Source organism: Mustela putorius, unplaced genomic scaffold (assembly GCF_011764305.1).
Source record: "Mustela putorius furo isolate JIRA1106 unplaced genomic scaffold, ASM1176430v1.1 tig00000487_pilon_pilon_pilon, whole genome shotgun sequence".
Taxonomy (NCBI): Eukaryota; Metazoa; Chordata; class Mammalia; order Carnivora; family Mustelidae; genus Mustela; species Mustela putorius.
Window position 1 is genome coordinate 11,030,755 of NW_025421399.1, and position 12,755 is coordinate 11,043,509.

Sequence of the window (12,755 nt, forward strand, 5' to 3'; positions counted from 1 at the left end):
CGCACTCCATTTACACACAGACACACACACGGACACACGGACACACGGATCAATCTGCAAAGTTCCAGGATCCAGACGCGGTTAACACTGAAGCTGACATAGGGTTTTTTTTAAAGGGTCTGCATGCTCTTGCCTGGTTGCTGGGGATTGAGGCTGGGAGGCGCTGATGCGAGGGCAGAGCTGAGTGTCTGTAGGAGTTGCTGTTCCAGAAAATTCATTACTCTAATTGCTCTGATTTTAGATCAGTAGAGCGTGCCGGGCGGTGGTGGAGAAAGCGATTGAGGGCGGACAGTGCGAGAGGGAACGAGTCGTTCACCCTTCCGAGAAGTCTGAGCGCTTTTGTAAGTAATTCACCAGCAGCCCGGAGCAGAAAGAGCCCAGCGGCTCTGCAGTTGCAACAGTTGTGCGCGTCTAAATTCCAGCCGGGTTCCGCGCGCCGGTCCCGGTCCCGGTCCCGGTCCCTTTCCCCGATGGACTCGCGGCTCCTCCGCGCACCGCAGGTTCTGCGGGGAATTCGGGCGTGGGGGCGGGGTGGCGTGCAGGGGGCGCTGGGTGGGAGCGAGGGGAGAGGGAGACGCGCCTGGGCTGAAAGGCAACCCTCCCCGCCTGCACACGATTCGCCCGGCCCTGGCAAAGGAGCACGCACGGCACCGCCGCCCCCGAGCAGAGGGAAAGGGAAGTGTCGGGCTCGGAGAGGGCTAGGAAGCTTTGCCCAAGGCCACGCTGCAATTAGGCAGCCGCAAACGCCCGGCCGCGGAGCTTCCCACCTGCTGCTGCTGTCCCAGCTGGGGCGCCACCTCCTCCTCCCCGGCCGGGGCCGGACTTCCAGACCCGGCTCGGAGGGCGGAGGGGTGGGGTGGGGTGGGAGGCGGGGGGGAGGAAGCGGCGGCAGGTTCTCCTCGCTGGCAGCGTCGCGGGACGCGGGTGTAGCATCGTCCCCTCCCCGCCGCGGTTCCCGGGGCCGGCCGTGCAGCCAGGAGCGCTGCGATTGGCTGGCCGGGGCCGCGGGGCGGAGCCAGGCGGGCCGGTATCTCAAAAGAGCCCAGGATATTGCAGAGCGCACTGGAGCCCTGGCCAGCGCGCAGCCTTCCCCGGCGCCGGCAAGCTGGGTCTTGGGGATTCTGGTTTGCTTTGGCTCACTCGCTTTTACAAACTCCTGGATCTTACATGCCTCTGTACCCCCCACTTCCACTTCATGTCCCCATGCTCCTGCGCCAGCAACAGGTAAGGGCTGCTGTGTGTTTTCTTCCCTCCTTGTCTCCCGCTGCCTGGGTGTCCTGGGGAGTGGACTCGGGCCGCCCGCCGTCCCCAACCCTACCCTGCACCGCTGCTCCAGGGGTGCCCAGCGGTCACGCTGCTGTAGCGCTTCCCGACGCTGCGGAGTCCCAGATCATGTCTATAGAGTTTGTGTGCGCACCAGAACATCCCCAGAGCTAAAAATACTGAGACATGCTTGGAACAGTTGAGCAATAGGAACAGATTTCTCCGCAGCATCTGTTTGTGCTCATTACTTCCAATGCACCAGCTGTAGCGAGATACTGAGTTTGGAGACAAGGGCGAGGGAGCCTGTGTTCGATTCTTGCTCGAAGGAAGAAGAAAAAAAAAAAAAAAAAAAAAAGGCGGGGGCTGGGGAGTGCTTCTAGAACACTGGTCTCAAACCTAGGCCGACTTGGGACTCAGCCCTAGTCTTGATCCTTCGCGTCTTTTTTTATTTTTTTCCCTTTGTCATTGCTTCAAGTGTAGCGTCGAGTTCCAAACAGAGCGAGCGTCTCAAAGTTGCTTTGCTGGGGAAAGAGAGCGCGAGCCCGAGTTGGATTTGAGCCCGAAGCCCGCAAAACTTTCACATCCTATGGTACTCTCTCCTAAGCAACGTATTATTCTTAGTAATAATAGCATTAATTCCTAAGTTGAAGACAGCGTGGTTTCAGGAAAGCACAGTGGATTCTGCAAAAAGATTGCATCATAGCATAGACTCGTCATGACAATTGAAAAAAAAAAAAATCGAGATAGGAAATGGGCAGTTTAATGTCTGAGCCTGGATGAGTCTTACCAGTGCGATGGTAACTAGGATACTGCTGTGAATCCTGGGGGTTTTCATGGTCTTAGAACTTACCTGTTAGGAAACAGGGCATTGAAAACGTGTTTGGGGTATGCAAAGAATGCATATTGCCTTTTATTACTTGCTTTCTTTTCCCATTAATAATCAATACGCTGTTAGATTTCCCTCTCACTAATCAGTGCCCTAGGTCGCCTGTATATTACCTGTACACTTGTTAACATTTCCCAGCTCACTTACACCCCCCACCCCTAATGCTTTATTTATATTTGCCAATAGCTGGAAAAATCTCAAGGCTCAGGAGTAAGAGATGTTACTACAGGGATGGTGAGAGGGGTCAAAGTTGGGGTCAAGGTCATTTAACGTTACTTTTAACCCGTCTCCCTCCTGTTTTGCCTATACTTTCTTTAAACTTATTGGTATCCGTAGGAATATTTGTTCTAAACTCCTGTGAATTTGGCCTTTTTTTTTTTTTTTTTTTTTGGGCACACCATATTTCTACTCTCTTCTGATGCCCCAGGTGTAGCATCTCTGGGTAGCTGTAAAGTCCTTGTATGACTTCTCAGTAGCATGGAAGATTGGCCACATCTTTACCTGAACAGATAGACTGTTGCAGGGTTCTTTTTGTTTTTGTTTTTTAAATCACCAGATTTACGTGTATTTCTCAGCATTCGCAAATGCTGAGTGATGGTCCGTGCACTGCTGAATAGAGATTTTAAAGTGCTCATAGAGATAAATGCGGATCCTCTGCCCTTCCCTTCTTCCCCCTCCCCCTCCCCTCTGTTTACTGAGCTCCTAAGAGGTTGCTTTGCTAGCAGTTGTGCCCACATAGCAACATGTGCCCAGAGCACACTCAGGCTGGTCTATATGGCGTCAGCTGGGGAATAACTGCTCTGAACACTCATTAGCAGACCTCTGTCGCAGCCCAGCACACTTTCTTTTACGGTCCTTATTTGCAGTCCACAAACACTCTCCCCCATTGCACACCATGACCGTATTATGAGATACATTTATCCTCATGTATGTGTCATAATTATGTTTTTCTAGTTTCCTATTGGAGATATTTCCTATATGGGAAAAAAAATATTTAGATGCACTCTATACAGTGTTATCTCCTTGACCTTGAATTGATCTATAGGACTCTCTCTCTTTAACATCTACCTAAGACTGAAATGGCTGAACTATTTTTTTCCATTGCTTATGCTTAATTTTGGCTCAGCCTATAAATAGTCTTAACATGAACAGCACCACATGTAGCCTCTCAATTTCCCAGAAATACTTTCTACCTCATGGGTGATAGCCTGGGTAAAATGATTATTTGTATCTATGAGATTTACATCAGGCCCTTGAATATTTTGGCGGAGAAGGGAATTTACACGTTGTCCGTCTAATCAGTTATGGTTTCTCCTGAATTGCACCCATCCAAGGAGTCGGATCACTTAGTGTTCTCATCTCCTTTCAATCAAATGCTTCTCAAAAGAACTCTTTTGAATATAGGCCTAAAATAAAGTTGCACAAAAGCCCTATTCTGAAGGAAAGTTTTTTGTTTTTTTTTTTAGTGAGAAAAAAGCAGGCAAGGAAATTTTCTGCTTGCCTAAAGCCACTTGGGCATGTGGGCAGGTCAGTAAGGAGAGCGTTCTTCTTCATGAACTATTAAGACAATCACCCCAGCAGACTGGCAGGTTCCAGATTTTTGCTATGTAGTCAGCTCCCCAAAACTCTGAAGACACGTAATGTGTGTGCACACATATACACACACAATCTGTTTGGGAGTGTATTTATTTGAAGTGACAGAAGCTTCCACTTTGCCAGAAAAAATCCCCCCCCCTTTCCAGGCAGAATGGTAAAATTTCTAAATGATGCTCCGCATGTGGAACAAATTCTGTCATTAACAGTGGAAATAAGACAATAAGAGTCATTCAATACAGGCTCTTTTCAAAGTTCTAAAGGCAGGAGGCTCTTGGTAGGGAACTGGTATTGTGTGTTTTATGGAATTCAAACAAAAGTCCTGGGGTCACGATTTTTGGGAGGTCGTAATTCAGTCTTTAGATTTCATATGGTTGTTATGCTTTAATCTGGAAAGAGTGCAGAAATAAGTCAGAAGAAATTTGAAACTGTCTACTCACGGTCCCTAATGGTAACTCAGATGGAAGGGTTGTTTTGAATCATGAAAAGGGAATTTCTTGGGGTCAACTTATAAGATTCTGAAGTCATCCAGACCTCAGGATACAAGCACTATTTAAATGAGGCTTCCCTGCCTTCCCCTTTTTTTGGAGAGTACACCTGCATCTAGTGTTCTATTATTACATCTCTCAAGTTTTGCGCAGACATCCTCGGCAATTTCATATGAGCCCAATAATCTGAAATCACTGTTAAAAAAAATTCCTCCCATGTCCAGGATCTAGAACCCTGAGGGATAGGAATCTTATTTCTTTTGTCCAAGTACAAACTTCATAAGGAAGCAGACAAAACATTGAAGCAGGTGGAAGACTGGGAAGGCACAGTAACTTCTTTTTATAAAGTAATTCAAAGGCACTTTCAAATCGGGCATCATTTACGTGTCAAAAGCTGCCAAAATGTAACACACATTGCAATTTTCACAGATGACTAATCTCAGGAAAAATGTGTTGGGGCACATTCTTGCATAATAACTTGGATAAGGAGGGAGAAGTGAAAAGACTGTAACAAGGCATTTTCAAAGACAATGCACCTTACCCCTCTTTAAGGGGGTGTTGAGAAACGAGATCAATGATTTGCGTGATTTGTTTGCAGGTGGCTCTGCTGAAGTTGGTTAACTACTTGATCTCAATGTGGTTTTGGGGGAGAACGAAAAAGTGGAGTCCTTGTTATCAGGGCTTCAGCAAATTTCTGCTCCTTTCTGTCTGTTTCCCATCATCCTCCTTCACTAGAGGAGATCGACTGGGTGGCTGGTCGAGGGGAGAGTCACTGGTTTTCCGTTCTATGCTGTATTCATTTTGTTAATTTCTGTTTGATGCAGGGAAACACTTTGGACTTTATCTTAGACTTTTGTGAGTCAAGGAAAAAAAGTGAAAGAGGGGAAGTTGAAGTAAATAAATCGCTTTTCTCGAGGTTAGGATGAGGCTAGAGGAGAAAACTGAAAACTACTGTTTGTTCACATTAGGTAAAGGTGAGTGCCTTCTCCATGGGAACATAGAGCAGACAGCAGTGCTCGAAGTGAAAGTAAGCTGACTGACAATTATGATCCAGTCCCACAAAGTTGTCTCTGTTTGGGAAAACACAGAATTGGACCCACATGAAATGAGTTCCTGCCTTATCTCAGTTCGCTAAAGACCTGGTCCTTTGGCACAGAGGTGCTTACTTCCTAGCCCGTCATTACACATGGCAGTCCCATCTCTGGAGAATTTCAGGACTCATCGCTAGGCAACAGACTCGCTCTTTATCCCCCAGAGCAAACCTACGCCTTCAAGTCAGAATCACTTGCACTAACAGAGATGTTATCAGGCATTTCTGCAAAGTGGCTGCTTGTAGTGTGTGAGGTGATGAAACAAGCCCAAACCGTCTTCAGAAACTGGGACCGATTTCAGATCATTATAAGGGCTGTAGGCTCAGTTTTGTTTTGTTTTTTTTTAAATTATCATTTCAACAAAATGATAATTTTGCCTTCTGATTTCCATCATGTCATCAAGGGCTCCGGTATTCTCCCATAATGCACCTGCACCTCAATTAATATTAACATTCTGCATTGATACGGACTGTTCTCGAGACACGTTGAGTTCTCAAAGCCTTGTGACAAACCTTGGACTAAGCAAGTCTTTCTTCTGCTTAGTAACTTGGGACCCTAGCAAGTAGGGGAAGCCAGAGAGAGAATAAGAGAGGTTTATCTGTAAAAATGGAATCTCCTAGATTGCTGGAAACAATAGGGGGAAAAGAACCCAAAATATTGATTGAAAGACTGTCCCAAACTATGAACTCTCCCATGTGTAATAACTTTATGCTTTTAAATACATAAGAATATTTTTAGGGGATGAAGAAATGAAATACCTTCTAATTTACTGCAGAGTATTTTTATCTGTCTCTGGCTATATTTTGCTAGGAAATGTCATTACTTAGAGAGCAGGACCCATTAATAATGACTTCTTTGCTAAAGAATAACGTCTTTTTTTGTTGTTGTTGTTGTTTTCAGGACATGCACTCTGGATGTCAGCTGAGTTACTGAGGTAGCTTTGCATGTCAGTAGACAGACCTTGGTAGACCCTCAAGGCTCCTGGAAACCCCCATCTCTCCTTCTTCTTTTTGTGTGTGTCCTCACTGAACATTCAAAACTGTTTCTCCAAAGGGTTTTGCAAAAACTCAGACTGTTTTCCAAAGCAGAAGCACTGGCGTCCACAGCAGAAGCGATGGGCAGTGTGCGAACCAACCGCTATAGCATTGTCTCTTCAGAAGAAGACGGAATGAAGTTGGCCACCATGGCGGTTGCAAATGGCTTTGGGAATGGGAAGAGCAAAGTCCACACCCGACAACAGTGCAGGAGCCGCTTTGTGAAGAAAGATGGCCACTGTAATGTTCAGTTCATCAATGTGGGGGAGAAGGGACAACGGTACCTTGCAGACATCTTTACCACGTGCGTGGACATTCGCTGGCGGTGGATGCTGGTTATCTTCTGCCTGGCTTTTGTTCTCTCGTGGCTATTCTTTGGCTGTGTGTTTTGGTTGATAGCTCTGCTCCATGGGGATCTGGATGCGTCAAAAGAGAGCAAAGCTTGTGTGTCTGAGGTCAACAGCTTCACGGCTGCCTTCCTTTTCTCCATTGAGACCCAGACAACCATAGGCTATGGCTTCAGGTGTGTCACGGACGAGTGCCCGATTGCTGTCTTCATGGTGGTGTTCCAGTCCATTGTGGGCTGCATCATTGACGCCTTCATCATTGGCGCTGTCATGGCGAAGATGGCAAAGCCAAAGAAGAGAAACGAGACTTTGGTCTTCAGTCACAACGCTGTGATCGCCATGAGAGACGGCAAGCTGTGCTTGATGTGGCGGGTGGGCAACCTTCGGAAAAGCCACCTGGTGGAAGCTCACGTGAGAGCCCAGCTGCTCAAATCCAGAATTACTTCGGAAGGGGAGTACATCCCCCTGGATCAAATAGATATCAACGTTGGGTTTGACAGCGGAATTGACCGCATATTTCTGGTGTCTCCGATCACAATAGTCCATGAAATAGATGAAGACAGTCCTTTATATGATCTGAGTAAACAGGACATTGACAACGCAGACTTTGAAATTGTGGTCATTCTGGAAGGTATGGTGGAAGCCACCGCCATGACCACACAATGCCGGAGCTCCTATCTGGCAAATGAAATCCTCTGGGGCCACCGCTATGAGCCTGTACTCTTTGAGGAGAAGCACTATTACAAAGTAGACTATTCAAGGTTCCACAAGACTTATGAGGTGCCTAACACTCCTCTTTGTAGTGCCAGAGACTTAGCAGAAAAGAAATATATCCTCTCCAACGCTAATTCATTTTGCTATGAAAATGAAGTCGCCCTCACAAGCAAAGAGGAAGATGACAGTGACAATGGGGTTCCAGAAAGCACCAGTACGGACACACCCCCTGACATAGACCTTCACAACCAGGCAAGTGTCCCTCTAGAGCCCAGGCCCTTACGGCGAGAGTCGGAGATATGACTGCTTCCTTCTCTGGAATATTTACTTTAAAATAACAGTCTGTTGGTCAAAGGCCCAAAACAGTTACTCAGACGACGGTACTGGTGAAGAGGTGGGTCAAGGCGAGTGACCACAAGGGACCGAGGCTAGCACGATGGTTTCCAAGAAAGACTGTAAGCTCGGAGATGGACATAAAGCACTCATCATGCCTCCCCTCCCCACCCCTCCCCCCCTCCCCGTGACCCAATGGCACATACATGTTGTAGAATAAGTTATGGGGTTTTTATGTTTTGTTTTGTGTTTTTACAAAACTTGAACTTGCAGGCAAGCCTTGGTTGGGTATTTGACTAATCCAGAATGCTTCTCTTTAGGGAACAAGAATGTTTTTAATGGCATAACAAAGGCAAGACTCTGCCTTAATTTTTGAAAAGCTGCTAACTACATGAACACGAATTGTATTTTTGTTGCCGTGTAGTTTTTCTTTCGTGTAATTTAAAAGTCAGTGTTGAACTTTGTTGAAAGCTCATGATATGTGCTTCAAAGTGGCAAGTATTTGGCTATTAAGCTGCCAAAATGAGAGCCTGATTTTTTTGAGGCCAGTAATTTGTTTGCTAGAATTGATTTTTTTCTCTCTCTCTCTCTCTCTCTCTTTGGTTACATAAGGGCATTATGTAACACTAGCCAAATGGTAGCCTCTGTTTTTTTTTGTTTTGGTTTGGTTTTTGTTTTTTTACTTCCATGATGTTAATGGGTTATCTCAAATTTTAAGTTAGACTACCTAAAATAAATACCAAAGATAATGCACATTTTTGCACAGTGGAGCTTAGACTAAAAAGAATAGAAAGCCCCATGGCTGCCTTGAAATCAAGAAACAATAACTTTGAACCTCAGCAAGACCTTGAACTCCCCTCTCCTCTTTCACCTTACTCAGAAATAGAACATCATATGCACAGAGTCTAGTCAGCGTCCTGCTTTTCCGATTTCGCTCTTTCATGCAACTTGTTTATGATAGGGGAAGAAGAAAGGTGAATTAAAATTCACACATATGCAATCAAAATACCTTCTCTTTCCTGCTTGCTAGGACTGGCCAGGTCAACGCACAAGGTGAGAGAAGGTGATGTGCTCTTAGATTTTTTTGGATTTCCCCTTTCTGCACATTCCAAAATGTATTCTGTAAGACTTAGGTTGGAGTTAGCTGGTTCAAAATCTGAGCTACCCAACGTGAAAGACAGACAGGTTTAAACTCTTGTGACTGAATACATTGCCCCAACTGTCAGGACATTTCCAGCTTGATTTCCCCTTGGAGAAGATGCCACGCCTGGCCTCTAGGCTGGTTCTTCCAATCAGCCTGTCTGGAGCGGGTCCTCCCACATCTGGGAGGTTGCAGATGTCAGTGGGGGAGCCGGGGCAAAGTGTGGACCAACCACTTTGATGTAACACTTCCGCTTAAGTATTCGGGAGGGAGAGGAAAGTGACTTTTTTTTTTTTTTTTTTTTCATGGTAGTGGGTAGGAATGAAAATGTCACAGTAATTTGGGGTCAACAAGAGCCATACAAAATATAACACAGCCACAGGTGGAGGAGATAATGATCTAAAAGGGTTATTTCTACTTTATGGATGCACATTTGAGATGGGATCGGAACTGACTCTTGTCACCTGTAGAGCCGAATAGCAGGTTACTAAGGACACATTGTTTTCCAGAAGTCTGTCCTGCCTGGCTGCCTGACTAGATCGAAATATATATATAATTTTTTTTTCTTTTTCTTTTTCTTTTTTCTTTTTCCCCTGCTCTAACTCAATCATGGAACTCTTTTTTGGTTTAAAGTTCCTTATGTGTGAAATCTGGGGGTTGCTGACTTTTCTTTTTCATTGGAGTCTCGAAATCAACTCTCTTATGGTATTATATCCCTGTATGCCATTAAAAAACAGCTTGTTCTGGAATTCTGTATTTTGTAAGTCGAAGCGTGTGATGCTCTCTGGGTCTTACACAGCCATCTCTGAAATGCCTTGCTTGCAATAATAGGACAGTGTCTGCCGCCCTCAGCCCTCAAAGCCGATGGGTTTGAAGACTGTGGCGTTCTTTTCCTGGAAACCGAGACAGAGATGTCAAGCAAGTGGTTGCTCTTTTCAATCCAAATCTAGAGGAAGGTTAGGGAAGTTGTTCAGAGAGTTGGAGGAACTGGGATTGGGTGGACAAAAAGAATGGACAGATAAGGGAACGATTCGGCTGTCGAGGGCGAGAGGTTACTGAGGGCTTCAGCTGCTGCTATTTCGATATTTTGCAAAGGAAAATAATCAAACCAAAGAGTATTCCGTGATACGTAAATTAAATGAAGATGCAGTGGAGCACGGGGTGGGGGCCACGAAGAGGGCTCCTTCCAAACAGAGTGCTGCCACTTCAAAAGACTTAAGAGAGTTGGAAGGGGGTGGTCTGGGGGCAGGAACGAGGGAGGGAAATCTTTCAACTTCTTTCTGAAAAACAGAAAAAAAAAAATCTAAAATTTCTGGTGCACAGGTTTGTTTTTGTTTTTGTTTTGTTTTTCCAAGAAAATTTTGCAGAAGCTATGTTTTTAAAGTGTACATTTTATAAAGTTTATCAGATATTTTCATATTTAAAGCCAAATGTAAATAGAAGTCTGTAAAGGAAAAAAAAAAATTGCCATAGAAAGTACAATTTCAGTGCAGCAATTTCAGAGAGCTCGTACCTCTATGCTACCGGTTAGCATGGTTTTAGCAAATATTTACCAGCCTTATAAGGTTCGTATTGCTATGTTCTGTTATTTATTTCAGCATGGACTGTTCCTTTGAAAGCTTTTTCTAGTTATTAGTATTTTAACAATTACAAGCTTTAAATGGCAATTTTTTTGTGTGTTTTTTTGTTTTGTTTTGTTTTGTTTTGTTTTTGTCAAGAGCCAAGACACAGGTAATGCACAATATTTTTTTGTTGCATTTTACCTTCAAAGCATTTGTTCTTATTGACTGGGTCTCCTTAATTAGTGCACATACATCATTAGGATGAAGTCAGAGGAGACTCGCCGTGAATATCTGGGGTCTGTTCCCAGCTCTGTGTTGCTTCTCTATTGCAAGCAAACTCCCCCCACCTCCCCCCTCCCCCCGCTGTTTAATTTACTACTCCCTTTTAAAGATTTTTTGCTCGTATCTGGGTGGGCATTATATTTTTGGGAGGAGGCATAGATTCCTGGTTCTCCTATTTTTAAATAAAAGATAGACAAAGTGAATTCTATTTTGACTATTGAGAATGGAATAGTTTTCTAACCCTCTAAGAGTATACTTGAATCAGACATTGTAAGGATGTCAGTACAGCACTGTAGCCATTTCCAAATTCCTGGAGAAAGTCTGTTTTACCTTTTTAAAAAACAAAAACACAAAAAACACTATTCATGCATTATTTCTTCACTTTCCTTCTTCCCTGTGAACTCCCATCCCAAACCCTGACTGTCTATGTGAGGAGCTCTATCCCCCGAATCATGTTACCCATGCAAATGACAAAATGTCAGCTCGTGTTTTATAATAAGTCACTCGGGAAAGGCAAAGAGCTTGTTCTGGAAAACAGGGTGAGTTCTTTCTCACTCTGTTGTCTAATAATGTTAAGGCAAAAAATAAAAGTGTTGCATAGTCTCCTCCCGACTCCCGACTCCTGACTAGAATCTCTTTTCTAGTGACGTTGGGTTTCAGCTCTGGGCTCTGGTGCGTCGAACAGTCCTGGCCTTTGACAATCGTGATAGTTACTATTTTCCCGTTTGCCGTCTTTTTGTATCGAAAAGTCTTCCTATTGTACTGCACAAACCATGGATTGTACATATTTTTATATATTATGTCTTATTTTATTATTTCTAAATAAAAAATTAAAAAATTGAAGACACCCTGGTGCAGGCACCGGCGGGCCTCCTGTATGATTGCTGTAGCATCGCTGAGAAACAAAGCAAAGGTTGCCGAGCCACAGGGCAGAAAGGCTGAGCGTTGGGATGAATAGAGCCATAGAAATGGCCTCAACAGGGAGGGGTGGTGGGTGGCAGATTAGCTTAATCCAAGTTAGAGGAAGTCAAGCTCATATTTTGTTTTTGGACCAAACAGTCGTAGGTCGAGAGGATAGAAAACAAGTGAGAAAACAATACTGATGAAACAAGTTCTAATCTTTAGGTTGAGTCTCTGTTTAATGATAATAGTTTTCCATGGTGGAGCCTAAACTCTGTATGGGGTTCTGCCTCGTAGGTCATCTCAACCCTGCCCCCTCCAAGATTAGGATAATATTCTTCTTGTATTGTGCATTGGTAGTTGATGAAAATGTTTTGTAAAGGGCCAGATGGTAAACACCTTTGGCTCTGTGGAACAGAGGGCCTGTCTCCACTCTGCCCTTGAAGCGCAGAAGCAATCATTGATAACAGGAAAACAAATGTTGTCACTGTGTGTCAATAAAACTTTACTTGTAACTATAGGTGATGGGCCACGTGGGGCCCATGGCCTGTAATTTATCAACCCCTGGTATGGAGGAAACTGAGGCTCAGTTTAAAGCTAAGAGGCCATGGAGGCTGTATTCAAATTCAGGTCTTAACTGCCTCCACGCTTAGTGTAATCCACTAAAGTGCATATTGTTCCAGGACACCAAGTTACCATAGTCTCAGAGAAAATGCCCCTTCTTCTAGCAGATTTGGAATAACTTCACTGCTGTCACACGATTGGAAATCTTGAGAAAATCTGCATTCTGGAATATGGGTTGCTCCTTAATATTCTTTTCTTTAACAAATACTCATGTGGCACTTTCTGTGTTTCAAGCATGGTTCTTGAATTCTTTGTAAGGAGTAATTTCATCTTAACAGCAACTCTGTGGAGTAGTCAGTGGTATTATCCCCACTTAAGAAATGAGGAACCAGGACCAGAGAGGTGGAGTGCTTTGTGCAAGCACACACAGCAAGTAGGTATGAGAACCGAGAATTCTAACTGTGGCCATTGAGCACCTGGCTGGGCTTTTTGTCAGTACTCTCTGCTTTTTGTTTGGAGGCATTCTTGGTAAAAGTTTCACCATTTACCCTGGGGCC

General features: G+C 44.5%; 1 protein-coding gene across 2 annotated transcripts; it reads left to right on the forward strand.

Moving 5' to 3' along the window:
* The first annotated feature begins 252 nt into the window (after window positions 1-252).
* On the forward strand, window positions 253-11,577 carry KCNJ2 (potassium inwardly rectifying channel subfamily J member 2). Of its 2 annotated transcripts, none has more exons than XM_013054487.2 (2): window positions 253-341; window positions 6,222-11,577. In XM_013054487.2, the coding sequence occupies exon 2, from the start codon at window positions 6,436-6,438 to the stop codon at window positions 7,717-7,719; it is 1,284 nt and encodes a 427-aa protein (XP_012909941.1). In that variant the 5' UTR covers window positions 253-341; window positions 6,222-6,435; the 3' UTR covers window positions 7,720-11,577. The 2 variants fall into 2 exon arrangements, with proteins under 2 accessions (XP_012909941.1, XP_004749120.1); XM_004749063.3 differs by lacking the exon at window positions 253-341 and adding an exon at window positions 1,035-1,224.
* Window positions 11,578-12,755: the final 1,178 nt, after the last annotated feature.